The sequence below is a fragment of the Erpetoichthys calabaricus genome, chromosome 13 (genome assembly GCF_900747795.2).
Source record: "Erpetoichthys calabaricus chromosome 13, fErpCal1.3, whole genome shotgun sequence".
Classification (NCBI taxonomy): domain Eukaryota; kingdom Metazoa; phylum Chordata; class Cladistia; order Polypteriformes; family Polypteridae; genus Erpetoichthys; species Erpetoichthys calabaricus.
Genome location: NC_041406.2, coordinates 37840172 through 37862698, shown reverse-complemented (window position 1 = coordinate 37862698; position 22527 = coordinate 37840172). Strand labels below are relative to the sequence as shown.

The following is a 22527-nucleotide window of genomic DNA, read 5'->3' as shown; positions in this document are numbered from 1 at the left end:
TTTAAGTGCATCATGGACAGAATATCTAAATAAAATACAAACAAGATGTCAACAAAATAAAGCATTTTGATGAATGAAGAAAATAATATCTTGGGAATTAAAAACATTACACACCTTTAAGTTTAATGAAAAAAATACATTTACAATTCTAAATTGAAAAAAATTAATTAGATGTTACTTAAGATAAAAAAGTAGTCTGTAGTATTTTGTAGTATATCATGCCTATGTAAATTTGGTAGGGAATTTACTTAAGGTGTATTAGCTTTATTTGCAATTATTTTTCTTATGTGATTCCTTAGTGGCAAATAGCAAATATTATTTCATTGCAGTATTGTTTTAACATAGTAGCTCTTTTACTTCACAGTCTAAAACTTCAAATTCACACTAGAGCATTGTCTGTATAGTTTCTCCCTATTTCTGTGTGAACTTTCTTTAGGAATATTACATTTTTACTGCCCTATCAAATATGTGCAGATTAGGTTATTTATAGGGATGCTCTGATCTGGTTTTTCAAGGCTGATACTGATTACCAGTTTCTCGTTACTTGATTGACTGATTCCAATTCTGATTGTTTTTCCTTTTTCCCTTTAAAAAACTTTTTACACTAAGCTCCTGCATAACCAGATGCATAGAAGTGTTACTGTATGTCCTTTATTAATGTGCTAACTTCGGTATTTTTATAATTAAACTATAAACCACAGGTGTTAACTGTTCTTTCTTTATTAACAAAATTAAATTCTGTAGGGCTTATTGTTCAGTGACCATAAAAATACTACAGTAGATACAATTTCTTTACAATACATACTTTAATAAAATATATACAAACATATTTATCCATAATACATATGGCATAAACGAAAATAAAATGCTTCTCATAATTACAAGCTGTCAATTTGTTTAAATTTTTCTATAATGTGCTTAAGCTGAAATAAAGTTTGATTAAACAAGTATGTGTATATATATATATATATATATTGTGGTCTATAGGGGGCGCTCTCGCTCCCTTGAACCCTCAGATTTGACTCCAGACACCAGGTATAAGTCCAAATATTCGACTTTATTATTAATAAACAGTGCACAAAGCACCTACACTCCACAATACTCATTAAATCCACCAATAAAGAATCAATAATCAATCCTCCACACTCCCCGACGCGTTGCCACCCTTCCACCCAGCTCAGCTCACTCTTCTGCGATTTCCCATAGTCCTTTATAGTCCATGACCCGGAAGTGTTTCGCCCTCTCTGTCCACGTGACTAGGAACACTTCCGGGTCAGATAAAAATCCTTTTTCTTCACCCCGGAAGCACGTCATTCCTTCTGTCCATGTGACTTGGATGTACTTCCGGGGCATAGGGCAAATAATCCTTGTTCCTCCCTGCAGCGTCCTCTAGTGGCCCCCATGGTATCCAGCAGGGCTGGGGATAAAAACTGCATTGTTCAGGATTCCCTGCTGGCATTCAGGGCACCTCCATGCTGCACATTTTTTAATCAGAGCATAGCATGAAGTCAGTGAAACTTCTGGGATATTGATCTGGTCAGTTAAGTAGCAAAGTTAATCAGTTTCAGCTGCTTTGGTGTTAATGAAATTAACAACAGGTGCACTAGAGGGGCAACAATGAGATGACCTCCAAAGCAGGAATGGTTTAACAGGTGGAGGCCACTGACATTTTCTCTCCTCATCTGTTCTGACTGTTTTTTCACGCGTTTTGCATTTGGCTACGGTCAGTGACACTACTGGTAGCATAAGGCGATACCTGTACCCTACAGAGGTTGCACAGAATGGCACATCAATGTGTGAAGGTTTGCTGTGCCTCCTAGCACAGTCTCAAGGGCATGGAGGAAATTCCAGGGGACAGACAGTTACTCTAGGCGAGCTGGACAGGGCCGTAGAAGGTCCTTAACCCATCAGCAGGACCGGTATCTGCTCCGTTGGGCAAGGAGGAACAGGATGAGCACTGCCAGAGCCCTACAGAATGACCTTCAGCAGGCCACTGGTGTGAATGTCTCTGACCAAATAATCAGAAACAGACTTTATGAGGGAGGCCTGAGGGCCCAACATCCTCTAGTGGGCCCTGTGCTCACTGCTGGCAGTGTGGAGCTCGATTGCCATTTACCATAGAATACCAGAATTGGCAGGTCCACCACATATGACAGAGGTGAAAGGGTCTGGAGAAGCCCTGGAGAACATTATGCTGTCTGTAACATCATTCAGCATGACCGGCTTGGTGGTGGGTCAGTGATGGTCTGGAGAGGCATATCTATGAAAGGACGCACAGACCTCTCAGGCTAGACAACGGCACTTTGACTGCCATTAGGTGTTGGGATGAAATCCTTGGACCCATTGTCAGACCCTATGCTGGCGCAGTGGGTTCTGGGTTCCTCCTAGTGCACGACAATGCCCGGCCCCATGTGGTGAGAGTATGCAGGCAGTTCCTGGAGGATGAAGTAATTGATACCATTGACTGGCCCCCACGCTCGCCTGAACTAAATCCAATAGAACACCTCTGGGACATTATGTTTCGGTCCATCCGATGCTGCCAGGTTGCACCTCGGACTGTCCAGGAGCTCAGTGATGCCCTGGTCCAGATCTGGGAGAAGATCCCCCAGGACACCACCTGTTGTCTCATTAGGAGCAGGCCCGACATTGTCAGACATGCATACAAGCACGTGGGGGCCATACAAACTACTGAGTACGATTTTGAGCTGCTGCAATAAAATTTTCAGGCAAAATGGACTAGCTTGCCGCATTATTTTTTCAGTTTGATTTTCAGGGTGTCTTTGAATTCAGCCCTCTGTAGGTTGATAATTTTCATTTCCTTCCTTTTGTTCCTAACATATTACCCAGTCCATATTTTTCAAAGTGTTCATTTAATTTTTTTGAGCAGTGTGTGTGTATGTATATATATATATATATATATATATATATATATATATATATATATATATATATATATATATACTGTATATTCTTACACAATTAATTGATATTGGCAGTGTATGTGTGTGTATATATATATATATCCACATTACTAACCGAGAATGCTAAACCGGATGGACGCAGGGACATCCGGCCATGGGCCGTAGCCGCAAAAAGACGTACTGCGCAGGCGCCCCAAGAAATGAGGCGCCGCGAGAGGCGGCCAAGACCACAAAAAAAAGGAGTGAGCACAGAAAAAAGGAGTCAAACGCAGGCGACGCACACAGCGCCGCACGAGCATACCACCCCCCCACCCCCCCAACACACACAAAAGCAAAGAACGGGACACAGACAAAGAGGACGATGCAACAAGCCCCTGGCACACAAAAAAAAGAGCCCGCAACTACCCCCACACACAAGCAACGGACGGGACACACACAAAGAGGAGGATTAAATCCCATTGCACACGAAACGGGACGCACACAAAGAGGAGGATTCAACAAGCCCCTAGCACACAAAAAAAAAAAAAGCCGCGAGCAACACACAAAGCCCATTGGACACGAAACGGGACAGACTACGGACATAGCACACGAAACGTACACAAAAACGACGATTCAGACCCACGACCACAGTAACATAAATAACAAATGACACACAAAGCCCCATTTCTAAATGAACCGTCTGTATTAAACATACGTCATCTCAACACGTTCACAATATGCAGCATAGGTAGATCTCATTACAATGAGGCACTATTAACCGTTCAACCGCAGAAAAGGCTCCATTTTAACAGTGAGTGCGATCCTCCTTATTACTTATTCATATTTCTCACGCTCAAGAACAAACAAGTCATGAATTCACGATCACAGGTACAAAACGATACCGCTCGGATAACGGGACCAAACACAATTCACACTATGCAGCATAGGTGGATCTCATTACAATAAGGCACTATTAACCGTTCAACCGCAGAAAAGGCTCCATATTAACAGTTAGTGCGATACTCCTTATTACTTATCCATATTTCTAGAAGAAAAAATGTCTCGGCTCCAAAAACGCAAAGCTCAACTAAAGCTTCTAACTAACGATGTACCTAAAGTAAAAACTTTATGAACTGCATTAGATCCTACAATAGTTCATTTGCTTTTGCATCTACCGGAGTAAATATCAGGCCACCAAAAGGCAATGGCCCATACTGCTTTCGCATATGTGCACAAATACTGCATCGCATTGGAACAGTGCACCCTGAAACAAATCAACAACGCAAATATGCACAAATCTACATCCTAGATCCACATGACGCAATCTATCAATCAAAGTGCTGCATCGCAACAGGCACGGATTCAAAACGAAACACCTCCGTCTCAGACATACGTTAACGGCAGCGAAGGCTACAACGGGCTTCTCACACAGCACAGGCAAATCGATTACAGCTCCAAAACAACACGTCCCAAATACTACACATGCAACAACGCGCCTCTCAAACGGCACAAGCAAAACATACACCAGGAAAATTCATTCGGATTAATGAATGTCATTTGCAATCATTGTCATTCAGTTCACTTCCCTGAAGAAACAACTGGCAATACAAGTAATACATTTACACGTTGTTGTCAAAAGGGTCAAATTAGACTGCCTCCTTTACATTCATATCCTGAATATCTACAGAAGCTTCTAACTAACGATGTACCTGAAAGTGAAATCTTTATGAACTGCATTAGATCCTACAAATCGGTATCCACTATGAACATTAACGGTGGCACTGCACGTGACATCCGTCTTGCAAAACTGTTAATTATTGATGAATGTACAATGGCATCCAGTCACTTACTCAACACCATTCATAAACTTCTACAAACGTTTATGAATAATAATATTCCCTTTGGAGGAAAGGTACTTTTATTAGGAGGAGATTTTAGACAGTGCTTAGCTATTCTTCCACATGCCATGCGCTCAGCTATTGTTAAAGTGCAACTTAAAATACGCAGACAATTGGCATTGCTTTCAAAAGATACAGTTAGTACAAAACATACGATGTCCAGAACCAGATCATAACAATTGCTTATTACAACTGGGAGATGGTACACTCACCAATACAGATGGACTTCACCCACATATTATTACAATTCCTCAAGCCTTTATCTGCGACAAATTAGTTACAGAGAAATTTGGAACAGCAATCTCATTAGACCAAATGCCCCTTTTAACACAACGCACTATATTATGTCCAAAAAATATTAATGTGGAAAACATAAATACCCAAGTCATTCCATTACTTCCTGGAGAGACACAACTCTTTCTAAGCTCTGACAAACTTGACTCTGATCACAACAATAACCATCTTCATTGACATTACAAGTTCTGACCTGGAATTACCTTTTACACTTAAACGGCGTGTACAAAGAAATTTTCCAATAAACCTTTACACTGTGCCACACACTTTATTGTTTGCTTTCTATTTGCATCATCTACACCTTCACACTATTCTATATCTCATTCATACATCACGCTCTTTCTCATTCCCAACACCAGGGGTTGGCGAGCGAAGCGAGCAGGGGGCGGAGCCCCCTAGTATATATATAATATACTGTATATTCTTACACAATTAATTCATATTGGCAATTAAACACTGCTTAATTGTAAATTTACATGCACTTATAGGTTTTAATCATTTTAAATAGATTACCATTTTAATTATGTACTACTTGTTTCTTACCAAAACCTTTATGTTAACTGACAAACAACAACAGATAATAAACACAGTACAAAATTTTTAAAAAGCCTGTTGTTTACTAAGCAGTAGTTTGAAATTCATCATTATGTTTTCTTTTTCCACTTGCAAATGAAGGCTACTACACTTAAAAAAAACAGGTCACTGTCCAAACTCAAATGATTTTAATTTAAAGGACAAAATAAAAAAGGCAAGAAAAGCTACTTTGATTAATTTAGACCATCTACGATTCCTTTTTCTCAGTTTTTTACTCCACTTTCTTTAACGTAAAAGCTAATATTCAGTTTTCTCTGATAAATCAAGCTTGTTTACACGGCAGGAGGCTTGCTGCTGCTGCTTATACAGAAAAAAAGAGAGTGATGCACGCTCAAGCAGTCCTCACACTGTGCACTGGCTCAACTTCCATATTACCTTGTGTAAAGGAACTGTACAACTAAGTTACCGTAATGTTTTGAAAAGCAGGGGCTGAAAATATTGGTTTTTGTTTTCGGCCAATTTATTAATCACAGATCGAGTCTTTTTAGTAAAAATCGGCCATTTTAGATTGGTGGCTGATCGATAGGGAGACTCTTTGATCCCTGTGTAAGTATTTGTAGGTGTACTGTATCTAAATGTAAGGTGTGCAGTGGACTAGAGCTTCATCAAGTGGAGAGGTATTTTTTTTTCTCCCCCATTTTCATTATAATGTGGACCATGATAGAACTGTCAGACACATGTGTTGTTCTGCCTAGTTTTATGTTTGCCATGCTTATTATTGATAAAACCATGTTTTAGTTTTTAATATTGCTTTTCATCAGGTCACCAACCATGGCAGGAGGTCTTTTTGCCGTAAGCAAAGAATACTTTGAGTATCTTGGCACTTATGATATGGGAATGGAAGTATGGGGAGGTGAAAACCTTGAACTTTCATTTAGGGTAAGAGTTGAGTATTTTGTATAGGCTGAAATTAGATTTATCTCTTTAAAAATCATTTTTTCTTTGTTGAGCTTAATTTAATTGATTGTGACTTTAGAACACTTCAAACATACAGTATTCAAAATGAAACCCTTTTTCTTGAATTTTATGGTTTTAGCAAATCCCCTCCTATTCATAGCAGAGGTGTTAAATTTTCTTTACTTTGCAATATGAATTACACTTTGTACACTGGCAGTGTCTACACCAGGATTCAAACATCTTCAGTCTGCTGAAGCTGAGAGGCAATACCAAACTGTTAAAAATAAAGAAAATCATATAACATTATCTTTATATTTCTTAATTACTAATCCAGCAGCATACATTTGTGTTTGTTATTTGTGTTAATTACTGATCATATTTTTGGGAGTATGACTTTAATGCTTTCAAATCAATAATACATGTAATACTTTTTCACAACTGATGCAGCCCCTTGTGTCACCAGGCTTCATAATGGGGTAAAACATAATTAGAATGCACATCTCTAAATGCTATACAAATATTTCTCAAACCAACTTGGTCTCCTTGGTTTTTGATTCTTCTTTGTATAGCACTAATAGTACAGTATATATGACAATGATATTGTGAAATTTAAATAACTTTTTTTTTACTTTCCTTTCCTTTCTACTTTTTAATTATGTGACTAGTGACATATCTATGATAAATTAGGTGATATTTCCTCATGATACACAACTCGGTTTAAACATATTTCTTAGATACAGAAAAGAAAAAATGGTCTGTGTTTTCTAGAGAATAATAAAGTTACAGATTTGAATACCAGTAAGTGAAGAAAGAAAAATATTTAAAGTTACTAGAAAAGTTTTAATTGGTCCAACTATATACGTATTTAATTATGTTTTATTATGTTCTGTTTGTGTTTTGAATATCTTACTGTCCTATTTTGAGTTACCCAACAACTTATTTTAGTAATTTTGTTGTTCAGTTAATTGTCCCTTTTGAATAGTTTTATGGTGGCAAATAGAAATTACTCAGTTTAGATCATCTTGTGTGTTTTGTTAAAAATAAATATACTGTATACTAATTAAAGAAAATGTTCATAATAAAAAATCAAACAGCATTTAATGTTAATTCTTTTTCAGAATTGCATTAAATTTACTGCTTTTCAAAGTGCTGATCAGCTTTGTTTTCTATAGGTATGGCAGTGTGGTGGATCCTTGGAAATTCATCCCTGTTCTCATGTAGGACATGTCTTTCCAAAGAAAGCTCCTTATGCTCGCCCTAACTTTCTTCAGAACACGGTGCGTGCAGCAGAGGTTTGGATGGATGCATATAAGCAGCACTTTTACAACCGAAATCCTCCTGCAAGAAAGGTAACCTGAAAAGCAATGTTTTATTTTTATAAGAGTTGTAATAAATTCTTAAGTTTAATGCCAAAAGCTGAACAGAATATTGACAGTTTTCGAGACAAGAATTGGTCTTATCTAAGTGTCCGATAATTTATTTTTAAAGCATAATGAAAAGGTTTTCAGCTCCCAAATTTATTTTCACATTGTACTATCTCCCAGGGTAAGAATTTTTCTTGAAAACCTTTCATCAATTTGATAAAAAGGAAAACTTAAAATTGTCAAATTTAAAAAATATTTATAATCTTTCTAAATATAGAGCTAACTTAGCAGTTCAAGAGTGCAATGTATTACCTTACCAGCAACACATGCCAGTCCAGATAAGATTGAGGAGATTAGAATGCCCAACATGTGGCTCAGATCTTGATGTAGGGTAGAAGGGTATAGGTTTATGGGGCATTGAGACTTCTTTTGGAACAGATGGCACCTGTTACAGGTTACATCTGAACCGAAAAGACACCGATGTGTTGGGGAGGCGTACGAGTAGGTTAGTCAGGGATTGTTTAAACTAGGGAATGGGGGAGCAATGAATTTAGTACAGGCCAAGTTTAGAATTGTACATGGATGAATAAACAATAATGTAAAAATAAAAATGCATAGTAATGTAAATTGTAACATTCTAAACGTCCTAACATTTAAGTGCAATAAAAAAATGAGTAACACATTAAAATTAGCTTGCCTTAATGATAGCAGTATCAAAAATTAAACAAGTGCAATGGAGTTGTTTATAGCAGAGCATAATTATGATATTATTGTAATATTTATTATAGCCATATCAATATCTTGACAAAATAAAAAAAAGATGGGGATGAGTATAACACAGAGGGATACACATATTTTAGGAAGGATAGACAGAACAGAAAAGGAGGTGGGGTTGCTGTTTATGTCAAACAGAATTTAAATACAAGACCTCGTCAATCAGACAATGAGCTCCATCTTAGTGAAGACATCTGGCTTCATCTAGAAAGCATTAGGGAAAGAGATTTTATTTTAGGACTGTGTTAAAGACCACCCAATACAGACAGTAATTTCAATGCACATCTTTTTAGTAGTATTAGAAAAGGCATGTTTACAGGGAGATATTATAATCATGGGGGAATACCCGAATATTAACTAGGATAACCTTGCAAATAGTGGAGAACAAGAGCAAGAGTTTTTAGAAGTAATTGGTCACTTTTTTTAACACATTATGTTAAAGCACATACATGTGGGGAAGCATGTCTAGATTTAGTATTTTTTAATCATCAGGATAGAATTGAGGGCGTCAAGGTGGTTGAACCAACCACCAGCTCAAGTGGTGACCATAATGTAATACAGTTCTCAGTGTTTTGGAAGAGTGCAGATGTAAAGACTGAAACTGTTAAGTTTAATTTTGGTAGGGCAAATTTTGAGTAGATGCAGCACAGTTTAAGGAGGATAGACTGGGATAAGCTTTTAAGTATGAAAAGAGTCGAGGAGCAGTGGAACAGGTTTAGAAATGTTTTACATACAGTATAATGCATTACAGGTACATACCTAAATTTGGAATTAGTAGGAAGTTTAAAAAAATTCAGCAGTGGATTTATAAAAACTTGACAATGAAGCTGCAATGGAAAAAAACAGCTGCGTAAGGCATGTAAGACTAACTCCAATATGAATTGTAGGGCATATGAAAACATGAGGGCAACAATTAAAAATGACATTAAGGAGGCTAAAAGGCAGTTAGAGCGGAATATAGCAGATAATTCGAAAGATGACCCAAAAAAGATTTTTTCAGTATTATAGTAGTAAAAGAGCAGAATGTTAAGTTGTATAGCATGATGTGTGGAGTACAAGTCAAAGGTGGTTATGCTCAAGCTTTGTAACACTGTTGAGTCCTCATCTGGAGGACTGTGTACAGTTTAGGTCTATAGACTACAAAAAGAAAAAAGCAGTGCTGGAAACAGTTCAGGGAAGAGCGACTAGGCTGATTCCAGGGCTACAGGGGATGAGTTATGATGAAAGATTAAAAGAGCTAAGACTTTTCAGTTTAAGCAAAAGAAGATTAAGAGGAAACATGATTGAAGTGTTTAAAATTATGAAGGGAATTACTACAGTTGATTAAGACTGTTATTTTAAAATGAGTTCATCAACAACATGAGGACACCTAGTCAGAAAGTAAGGGTAAATTTCGCACAAACATTGAAAGGTTTTTCTTCACACAAGAGAATCACTGAAATATGGAATAAGCTACCAGGTAGTGTGGTAGACAGTAGGATTGTAGAGACTTTCAAAACTAGACTTGATGTTATTTTAGAAGAAATAAGTGGATAGGACTGGTGAGCTTTGTTGGGCTGAATGACCTATTCTCGTCTAGATTGTTTTAATATTCTAATACACCTAATTTGTTAATAGTCTCTACCTATGTAGGAAATAGGTGAATTTACTTGTTCTCAGTTATTCTACAAATCAATTCTTAACTGCCCAACACAGCCAGGGTCCAACCAGGTTGGTAAGTAGATATTTTCCACAAATCAAAATTAAGATAAAAGAACATTCAGAATAAGCCAAGGTTATATGTCATTATAGTAAAGCACACAATAAGGAAGAAGGGTACATTGCCATCTCAAAAACACTGAACATACTTCCAAGTACAGTGCAGTCCATCATAAGGTAATGGCAAAAAATACAAAACTACAGCATATACTGTATACCTAGGTCAGGCCATCTCTCTAAACTTGAGTCACCAAAGAAAAATGGCATTTGTCAGGGAGGTTACTGTGATGCTATTCCTCTGATTGTGTAGCTGACGTCATCGACTGTAATTAGGGAGTATGTTCGCCCCAGCTGAAAGTGAAAAAACATTTAAAAACAAAAAAAAAAATTTAGCTTTGCACATCATTGTAGTGCTGGGCGGTATGACCAAAATTCTATATCACGGTATTTTTCAAAATTATACCGGTTTCACGGTATTCAACGGTATTTTTTTCCCATGCATGAGTGGATGTTAACTACATTTTCCACTGCAATTACTGCAGTAGACTGTCTAAGAATAACCTATTCCACTGTCATGAGAATTGTACATTGTACAAGAAAACATTTTAATGTGCACGCAAGTATTAATACAGGTTTGCATGGCCCCATAAAGTAAAGGGTGTGGCATTAATGAAGAGAAGGAATCACACTGCATGACAGTTACAGTCAAAATATAGAACCTTTTTATTGAACAAATTTTGCAAACAACTTAAACTATAATTTTGACAACATATTATTAACCATCCAAAGAGGCATTCAGACTTAGTAAAATATCCAGAGGTGCTTGTCAAAAGTTGTATTGCACTGAACATGTCTTAGAAATGGAATAAATAGTAAATATTTTTTGTAAACCAAATACACTTCTGTTAATGTTAACAATATTTGTCCACTGACACATTAAAGTGACTTTTTAAACAACTTTTCCATCATTAAACTGCATAATACTTAAACTAATAAATAATAACAATAAAATAAATAATAGTGCAACTTCCAGTAATAATACTATTACTTCAAGGCTTCAAGCCCAGGTACATTACACAGTATTCACTAAATAAAAATAAAATAAAATAAAACAAGTGCAACTTGGTGTTGACATCTTTAACAACTGAACCATCCTTAAGGCAAATTGCATTCATATGGACCTTGCCTCAAGCTAGGCCTGCCGGAATGCATGGTGGATTGGCTGCCTGGCTGTCTTTGTGAGATAGGTGCGCAGGGGTGACCATTGCAGTGAGATGCAATATGGTTTGTACCTCGTGTCATCGTAAGTGTCAGTCATCCCAGGCGAACGTTGCCATGGGTGCATCAGCTACAGTAATGTGTTCAGCACCACGATCAGCTGGGGGACCGATCAGCTGATGCCGGTACCTCATTTTCGTTTTCAATCTCCATCTCCAGATCACTTGCATCAAATTGTAGTCCGACAAGTCAGAGTCAGATTCAGCGATAATACGCAAAAAGTCATTCACGGATTATTTTGCTTTGAGCATTCACTTTGGTATCTCTCCACATGCCATTTTAGAGCTGTTTGCTCTTTGCTACTCACACACGCACAGGGAATCGAGGTCAAATCAACAAAGCTAACTTTCCTTCTAGCAAAAGCGTATCGAAAAGTGCTGTAACAACAAGATCACTGATCTCTATTGATTGCTAGCTAGACTGAAGCATCTCACAATGTGGGAGTTTCCGGCATATAGTACTGCATCACTCTGCCCACAGAAACGTTTGCTTGCTGCACCAACTTGAAAATTTATATTTTACACAATTTTATATAAATTATCGTCTCGCTTTCGACATCGTAACTTCAAAAAATCTAAGTTGAACCATCGTAAATATGGGACTACGTGTACTGACTGATAATAGAGATAACAGAAAACTGATTATACACACATTTATTGTACATTTCTTATTCTGTGGTATGTTTTTACTACCCTTATTTAAAATAGTTTATTATTTTAATAACTATTACCTACCTATGGCTGTGTGAAGCCAGTGTCCAAAGCACTGGTACTCCAAAGCATGTTTGTGGCTAAAGAGGTGCAGCAAATTGCTCCTGTTGCCACCTCCGGCAACAACTTTAGCTCTACAGCATTTGCAGTAAATAGTTGTTTGGACCACATTCGACCTTTTAAAACCAAAGTATCTCCAGACAACAGACACGGCTCCTTTTTTTGGTAAAAGTTCTTTTGTGTCATCATGCCTGCTACAGTTTCAGTTTCAGAATGTTCTGTGTCCATTTTCACCGTTCAATACCTCCACTAACGCATGTACTCTGTTGCATGCGTATTTCGCGGTGTAGCAGTGAAAAAGGTCCCCCCTTAAACAGTTTCCCGCTGCACCACATTCTGAACGTTGTTTAGGCTATTTAAACCAGTGTTGCGGTTTAAGAAAAATACATATCATAACAAAAATAAAAAACGGTTTTCTGTATGAACCGGTATACCTCCCAGCACAACATCATTGTATTTAACATTGCACATCCATACTCACTTACATAAGTGGTAGTGGCAGCAATGTTTTGGGGCTGCTTTCAACAGCAGGGACCAGCAGACTGGTAAGGGTTGATGAGAAGACGAATGCTTCACATTACAGGCAGATTCTAGATGGAAAACTCTTCTCCCTTAAACAGGGAAGAAGTCTATCATTCATCAGGACATTGACCTAAAGTGCATTGTCAGAGTAACAATAAAGTAGCTTTAAATGAACAAAATTGTTATTCTAGAGCTTCCTTAATCCTAACCTTAACCCCATTGAGCATCAGTGTTGGGACTTTAATATTGGTGCTTACCATCATTTCCCAACTAATCTGGCACAGTTTCAGAAAATTTAAAAGGAGGAATGGGCAAATCTTGTGCAATTTTGATGTTCAATATTAATAGAGACTTGTCTAAAAGAGCTACTTGCTGTAACAGCTGTGAGAGATGGTTCAACCAAGCACTAAATGGTTTATAATTTTTTGGGCAGCACTGAGAAAAAGAATGATTTAAAAATACAAATTCACAATCAAATTAATCAAGATCTCAGATTGTGACAATCATTTATGTGAAAAGAGAGTTGGGGCTTTCAGTGTTATTATGAAGTACTGTATTTTAGTTTACAAACACAGACTAATTTACTTAAATCCTTTAAGTAAATATTTTATTTTCAGGATTTTGTTCAGTGTAAGTAATCCTCTCACAGTATTCTACTCTGTTGAAAACAAATTAGGCTAATTACAAAATGTCAGAATAGAGTATACCTTACAGATAAGCAAGCAAGAAGAACATTGTGCATCCAAATAGCTATAACATTTAAATACAAACTGCAAGACTTGCTAGTGTAATCGTGATCTCCCGATCTCTGTCATGTTGTGTGACACTGAACTAGTATTAAAGGCTTTCACTTCTCATATTGCAAAAAAATACTTATGCACAATTAATGTACATTTGTGAAGTGCTTTGCATGAATGAATGAATGATGTGAGATGAACTGCATCAGAATCTCTGGGATGAAGCCTGGAAGCAACAAGGAATGATTTAAACACATTTACTATATGTTAGGTAGAAAGCCCCATCGGGGCAGTACAGTCTTTTGTCCTTGCAACCCCTGCAGATTGTTTTTTTCTTCTAATAATATATGTGTTAAGATTGTATGGATTTATTATTTTTTTGTTACTTTGTCACAGGCTCGGATGTTCACTAGCAAACTTAAGACGGGCCTGTACATGTGCCTTCTTGAGCAGTAGGACCTTGCGGGCCCTGCAAAATTTCAATCCATTATGGCGTAGTGTGTTACCAATGGTGTTTTTGGTGACTGTGGTCCCTACTGCCTTCAGATCATTAACAAGCTCCTCCTGTGTAGTTTTGGGCAGATCCCTCACCTTTCTCATGATCATCCTCACCCCATGAGCCAAGGTCTTGCATGGAGCTCCAGACCGAGGGCGATTGATGGTCATTTTATATTTCTTCCATTTCCAAATAATCACACCAACATTTGTCACCTTCTCACCAAACTTCTTGCTGATGGTCTTGTAGCACAGTCCAGCCTTGTGCACGTCTACAATCTTGTCCCTGACATCCTTTGATGGTTCTTTGGTCTGGCCCATAGTGGTGGAGAGGTTGGAATGGAAGAAATTAATTCTGTGGACAGGTGTGCTTTATACACATAATGAGTTGAGATCAGGAGTATTTGTAATTGATTGGCTGTGTGCCGGTTACAATAAATCAATCTATGGAAGCCAGAATTCTGGCTGGGCTGTAGGGGATCAAATAATTATTCCACTCAATGACATTCAAATCAATTTATAACTTTTATGTAATGTGTTTTTTCTGGATTTTTTGGTTGATATTCTTGCTCTCTTCATTAAATTGAAACTACCATAACAATTAGAGACTGTTCATTTTAGCAGGGGATCAAATAATTATTTCCCCCACTGTAATGTAATGGGTTCAGGTAGCTGTTTAGCCGTTTCTTTTTCAGATGTCATGTTAATGATCTTGATGAACACAAATAATACTGTTTTGCAAGCCGAGATACTCCATATCAACCAATACTGCACAAGAATGCTAGTTGTGAAGGTGGTTTTAAATTACACCTTGAGCATTATTGAGGAGAGATTAAAAACGTTTGTACCTAACCAGAAAGAAATACCAGTAAATACAAATAATGTTTATTTTCAGCATAATTTATAGGAAAACTGATACACTTTTTATAAGGTTAATGAAGGTTGACTGCCAGAGATGCCAAAGTAAGTCAGCGTATTATTGTCTTATTGTTGATTTTTGAGGCCTTTAATCAATATAGTCTACACCCTTAACATCATAAAAACTTGTACATGTGATCTTGCTGGCACTGGCCTTTATCTTGAATGTCTTTGGTGTTGGAGAATCACCACGCTTCCGTTCTTTTGACTGTTTTTTAAACTCAGAGTTATAGTGATATATTCCAGTTTCATTCCTAGTTTGAAACATTTCTTGAATTCAGACTGGAAGAAGTTTATTAGCTTGATATTCTTCTTGAAACAGTGGGTGTAGTGATGCTTCATTTCAGGAGTCAACATTTTGGGCTTCCATCATGCACACACCATGATCATGTTTAATTATTTATGAAGAATGGACTCATGACTAAACCCAGTGAGAGCACAATTCTTGATTTTGTGGTTTTTGGGATCAGTATACAGTATACTGTACTTTCTTTTTAAATAAGAAACATAAACTTTAAACCACATACAGTAATCCCTCCTCCATAGCGGGGGTTGCGTTCCAGAGCCACCTGCAAAATAAGAAAATCCACGAAGTAGAAACCATATGTTTATATGGTTATTTTTATATTGTCATGCTTGGGTCACAGATTTGCGCAGAAACACAGGAGGTTGTAGAGAGACAGGAACGTTATTCAAACACTGCAAACAAACATTTGTCTCTTTTTCAAAAGTTTAAACTGTGCTCCATGACAAGACAGAGATGACAGCTCTGTCTCACAATTAAAAGAATGCAAACATATCTTCCTCTTCAAAGGAGTGCGCGTCAGGAGCACAGACTGTCAGAAACAGAGAGTAGAGAAAAGCCAAGCAAAATGACACCTTTTATTGGCTAACTAAAAAGATTACAATATGCAAGCTTTCGAGGCAACTCAGGCCCCTTCTTCAGGCAAGAGAGGAAAGCAAACAAATCAATAGGGCTGTTTGGCTTTTAAGTATGCAAAGCACCGCCGGTACAAAGCTGTTGAAGGCGGCAGCTCACACCCCCTCCGTCAGGAGCAGAGAGAGAGAGAGAGAGAGAGAGAGAGACAGAGAAAAACAAAGTCAAAAATCAATACGTGCCCTTTGAGCTTTCAAGTATGCGAAGCATCGTGCAGCTTGTCGCTTCACGAAGCAGCTGCACACAGAAGGTAGCAACGTGAAGATAATCTTTCAGCATTTTTAGACGAGCGTCCGTATCGTCTAGGTGTGCGAACAGCCCCCCTGCTCACACCCCCTACGTCAGGATCAGAGAAAGTCAGCGCAAGAGAGAGATTGAGAAAAGTAAGTTGGGTAGCTTCTCAGCCATCTGCCAATAGCGTCCCTTGTATGAAATCAACTGGGCAAACCAACTGAGGAAGCATGTACCAGAAATTAAAAGACCCATTGTCCTCAGAAATCCGCGAACCAGCAAAAAATCTGCGATATATATTTAAATATGCTTACATATAAAATCCGCGATAGAGTGAAGCCGCGAAAGGCGAAGCGCGATATAGCGAGGGATCACTGTATACTGTATATCATAGGTCATCAAATACATTTAATCTGTTACCAAATTCTCTCAGGGCCATAGCAAATACAGACAAACCTCTCACGCTCTTTAACAGAAACACTCTCTCATTTAGTCCAAGATACACTCATCCATTAATTCACTCATTTACATCACATACGTTAGGTCAATACAAACCTATCATTATATTGAATTACATTCACTTTGGTGTTATTGTCATTACAAATGAATAGTCAGTTTCTTTTTTTCCCCAAGAAAATCATTCACTTTCAACCATCCATCTTTAAACTCCACCTCTGATGTTAGTAACCAGAAAGTACGTGAAAAGGCATGGAATCTCATGTTTTTAGAAGACCCTTCTGTTTTCATTCACAAGAAGAAATGGAAAATCTTCCAAACATTGATGGAAAAAAACATGCTTTTCAATTCTTAAGGAAACCCATAAAAAAAAAAAAATAGAGTGCTTTTAATCATTAATTTCTCCTTTATGATGCCATGGCCTGACATTAAAGCTGATTGGCTAACGGTGTTCCAGTAACAACAGAAATGCGAAAATACCAGAGTGACAATGTGCATGTGCCTTACGTATAGATGCCTGATGGTTATAGATCTACATAATCTTAATATGACTAAAAATGTGTTAAAAGACAGCTTGGGGCCAGAGAAAACTTGAACTAGTTTATGATTACTGCTATATATTTTAGTGCATTGGAATAAATCTTTGTCTACTTACAAAAGTAGCTCCATAGGATGCCTTTTTTAGATTCAGACTCAAAATATTTTGATCACCCTTGTATGGAGGTGTTGGCACAGCAGAAGGACCTTTGTGCAGCTTTTTGTTGTCCGATTGGGCAACACAGGACTAAAGGACAACAGAATTCATGGAAGTTTTGCACTTTTTGTGATGTGGATGGGAACTTTGTTATTTGTAGGTGCTCAAGGGAGTTGGTGTTTTAATATTGAAAGTGAGTATTTGTGCATTACAGGGTGTTGAGAAAATCATCACTGGAGAAACAAAGTTTTGCTGTGCTGTGGTTTGAAAAGTGTACAAGAAATGGTGCCTTCAATAGAATCCTTTACTGAGCATTAGAAGAGCCTTATTACCCTGTTAGCAACAATCACTTCTGTACTTACCTTCAGACACAGAATTGGCTATTTTAAACTGAATTGTTTTTTCCTCTTTTTAATAATTATTTCTAGGAAAAGTATGGAGATATTTCAGAGCGGAAGCTCCTTCGGGAGAGACTTAAGTGTCATAACTTTGACTGGTACTTGAAAAACATCTACCCAGATTTACATGTTCCAGAAGACCGGCCCGAATGGCACGGGGCAGTAAGTGTGAAAAGCTCTAAAAACGTTTATTGCAAACTATAAATTATTATTTTTCCAAACACAGTCGGAACACTGTTCTTTAATTTACTTAGGTACGGAGCAAAGGCATTTCTTCTGAATGTCTGGATTACAATGCTCCTGAGCATAACCCAACTGGTGCTCATCTTTCCCTTTTTGGCTGTCACGGACAAGGAGGTAATCAGGTAATTATTTTGCTCCTTCTAAGCAAAATCCTTTCATGATCATTAAAGTAGTTAGCAAGCTTGCACAGTATAGATGTAACAAATGTTTGAGTTATAATAAGAGTTACTGTAAAGAGTTACTGTTGGGTATTACTGGTTGAAGCAGTGGTACATGTTTAGAGTATGTGGTTCAAAAATATTGCTGTTCACTGCAGTGTACCTTTTAAATTTTGTAGTACTAAAGCAGAATAAGTTAATCATTATATTGCTAAAAACAGCACAAAGCTAAATTCCGGAAAAGACAGATGCACATCTTAGTTCTCATTAAATAGTTACTGGTGTAGAACTGTAGTGGAAGACAGATTAGTTCTTAGCCTCTCTTAATATACAGAAGTTAATGTTGTCTTGTTAACTTTTGTTAACTTTTGGTATATTGTACCAGTAACACAGATATGCTTTTGAAGCGAGTAGCACTGCAACTTTAACTGCCCTTTTTCAACCAAGCATCTTAATTAAGCTTTTACTGGACATTTTGTGTAAAACAAAATTTGAGCTTGATTTAATATAGATTGAAAAAACATTTTTCCTATATCTAACAAAAGATTGTTCACTTTCTTGAACATCAGTTTTCTCTACTTCCTCTACACTTGTGTAGTGAGAGAGGCCTGTGGCGGTGCATGTTAAAGACAGACTGCTCGGGTTCAGAGGAGTGTAGGTGTGTATGGTAGCATGGTGGAGTGGTTCCAGAGGTTAATGGGGTGATCGGCTGATCATGCATCTATGTGCAGACATGTACAGTTCTGCCAGTTGCCTCATTAACACTCTGGGGTCTCTAGTCGGTGAACCTGTGTCCCTATTAATATAAAAAGAACCTGAGCAGGATAGTGGTGTGGAAAAGAAAGAAAGGCAGAATTGTGGGTTTGAGCCAGCTCAGTGGAGATTAGGCAGAGAGGTCAGTGGCTTTGCGAAACGTGTGAGAGGAATGGCGCTCCAAGGGCAGATTGCTCATGCTCAGCATGCTCCAGACACTGATGGAGGAAGCATTATTGAGGGAGTCTGGCTCCAAGCATCCCAGCAGATGCTGGAGGAGGCATTCAGGGCTAAAGGCAGAAGCGTGAGGCTGCAGCTGTCAGCTTCTCCGCCTGGCCCCAAGACCCGATGGGTGAGCTATGGGAGATGGAAGAAGAAAGAAGTGCTGTGCTAACAGAAAGCAAAGGAAAAAGAACTCAGTGTCTGCAGAGTTTTATTGTTGGATTTTATTCACTTTATTTATTGCTGATTTTACTCGTACCTGAACAGCACTGGCTTTTATCATGGGTTATTTATTTATTAAGAAGCACTGCATTTTGTTTAGAACATTATTTATTAATTGAATATAAGCACAATTGCTCTTTGCACCTTCTTCTGTTGCTACTAAGCATTCTCATTGCCTGGCTCATCTCAGTTCATGAATATTGACGGTTCCAGGTTTATGAGGTACATGGCAACTACAGCCAACCTGGACTGTCACATGTTGTCATGATGATGTGTCTTTGTTTAAGCAGAACACTCAAAACTTCTATTATTTGTATGTATCATTTTAAAAAACTAAATCAGCTGAAATATTTATTGCTTTATTTGTTTGCATAATGAGGAAATATATGGCACATAAACTTTTCCCTGTAATAATTCAGTTTTCAATTTAGTTTTTTTGTATATCCCTGTTCACTGAGTGCAGGCTCAGAGTGCTGTGAAGAGTCTACAATTAGATACAAATACAAAGTTTACAAATTAATTGGTAACATAAATTCAGCCCATCAATATCAGTCCATTAATGAATTGCTGGAACAGTGGTAGGTTGACTGTGGAGGAGAGGATGATATTATGCACCAACTCTGGTAAAATGACTAATAATGATCACTAACTACTGTTGCAATCATAAATAAACAGAAATACATGATTACTGTTTTTATGCTTAGTTAGTATGTATACACAACAAAAGCTGGAATGACACTTTACATATTGGCAGAAGATCATCTTTGGATTTTCATATTTTCATGTCAGAGAATTTAAGACAATTACTCTGAAAATGTGCTGTCAGAATCATAATCAGTGTGACAACACCATATTACCTTACCATACCTTAGCTTGTAGTGACATACCTACTGTAGGTCTGTAGGCACTTGTCTTTCTTTGTAATACCTGTCAGCCATACTTTGTTAATTACATTTTTATTTGTATGGTGGCCCTGAACTGCAATGCGCAAAAACAAATCAGAAAATGCAAAAACTAATCAGAAGACACAAAAACAAATTAAATACACAAAAGCAAGTCAGAAAATGCAAGAACAAATTGAAAACAGAAAAACAAATGAGAAAAAACAAAAACAAATCCAAACCACAAAAGCAAATTGAATATGCAAAAAAAATGAGAAAACGTAACGAAAAATGAATACGCAAAAACAAACCTGAAAACGCAAAATCAAATCAGAGACAGCAAAAACAAATCAGAAAATGCAAAAACAAATTGAGTATGCAAAAACAAAGCAGAAACAACAAATGCAATTTTGCATATTCTGATTTGTTTTTGATTCTGATTCTTATTTTGTTTTTGATTGTGTTTTACCATTTGCTTTTGCACATTCAGTTTGCGTTTGCGTCACACCTCCTCCTCATCAGCATCTTTGTTTTGCAGATGTGCCAATCAGCATAAGCAGCAAGTAGCCTGCTATTCCATCCCCAATCAAGGCAGCTGAAATCAAGTCAGACACAAAATTCTCAGAGCTGAAGTCTCTTTATGTGGGAGTTAGGTGTCTGGAATTGTACTGGGTAAATAATATATCATTATTTGGAATACATACATTTCATGTGTGTTCCATGTCTACAACGATCTGTGTAAATGTAGGATGACAGGAAATGAGAGGCAATAAATGTTTAGTTACACATACTGTAACTAAAACAGAAACTTGTTTCATGTTATAGTAATAATGAAAAAAATACTGATGTAAAGTGTATAATGTGTGAAGACTGAAGTCCAAATATCAAATAAACACTTTCACAAAGAAATTATTCAATTTACATGCTAAAGTGTTAAATGTTAATTTGTTTTTGAAAATTGCACTTCAGGGCCACCGTAGTTTTTAACATAGTTTGTTTTGGTTTTTTTTGCTCCAAGAAAGATGCTGCCACCTAGTGGTATACTAGTTTTGCACACCTTCTGAGAGATTTTATACTGGAGTCAGTGGGATGCTCAATTCTCAGTTAACTGTCAGTCACAGCTGTGCTTGTTCATTGCAGATCGTTAGCCGTTTTGGTTAAAAGTCATGCTCAGTACTGAGTAAACAAGGCAAACTTCAAATCTTATTCTATTTTAGTAAATGGCAAGACAAAAATAACATGTACAATGTGTAATTATGCATTATTTAATACCAAAACTGGATCATATGCAGTCTAATTATGCACAGAGTTCAGTTCATAGTTAAATTGAGTGTCTGATTGCAATAAATATCTGCAGCCTTTGAGGCTGACATGGACTCGTTACGCTTGACCTATTAATTGCAGACATTATTAATCAAGAAGTTAGTTAATATCACCTGTAGTTTAACAAAAGACACAAAGCAACTTCTAATTATGTTAGCTTATTTGCAGAAAAGCTGCTTTTGTTGAAACATAAATTATTTTGTTCTGCTCTGTCTACAAGTGTCAGAAATACCTGTATTACAATTTTAACTCAGTGGGACAGAAAAGATGCTTATTTTGGTTATAGCTTTTAATGCACAAGAGTCAACTCAGTGTTCAATTTTTATTTTAATCATTTTACTTAACCCATTTGTTAACCTATTTTTTCATAGGCAACTTAAATTAGACTACATACTTTAAATTTTTTTTAGGACAAGCAGACTTTTAATATTGAGTTTAAAACAGTGTAAAAAATAAGGTGGCATCACTAGCCAAGTAACTATAATTTTCCATGTTCATCATGCACTAAACAGAGTCAGTAGCAGCATGGCGTTAAGTCATACTGCCATTCACCCATCTGTTTCCACTTTACCCAATGCAGGATTTCAGGGACAGTGGTGCAGGGGCTAGGAAATGTATGTGAGGTGCAGTTTGCACATTCTTCCTACATCTGTGAAGTTATTTCTTCTAGTATTCTGGCCACAGTGGCATCAAGAGTACGACCTGAACATGAAAAATGTAATTAAAACAATAGAAAATAATTTAGTTTAAATATTAATAAAAATGATCTCAGGGAACAAAAATATTGTGCGTGTAGCAGAGATTGTAAAAGTCTTCCAACAACAACAACAACATTTATTTATATAGCACATTTTCATACAAAAAGTAGCT

General features: G+C 37.2%; 2 protein-coding genes across 2 annotated transcripts in view; one reads left to right on the top strand and one right to left on the bottom strand.

Moving 5' to 3' along the window:
* Positions 1-22527, top strand: part of poc1bl (POC1 centriolar protein homolog B (Chlamydomonas), like) — an 89416-nt gene that overhangs the window by 57240 nt on the left and 9649 nt on the right. The window contains exons 6-9 of the mRNA XM_028818133.2: positions 6448-6565; positions 7756-7932; positions 17886-18017; positions 18110-18220. Coding sequence (XP_028673966.1) covers positions 6448-6565; positions 7756-7932; positions 17886-18017; positions 18110-18220 — 538 coding nt within the window. The remainder of the gene's footprint in view (positions 1-6447; positions 6566-7755; positions 7933-17885; positions 18018-18109; positions 18221-22527) is intronic.
* LOC127530089 (uncharacterized) overlaps positions 1-22527 on the bottom strand; it is a 123558-nt gene that overhangs the window by 97256 nt on the left and 3775 nt on the right. The gene's annotated exons all lie outside the window — the stretch shown is intronic.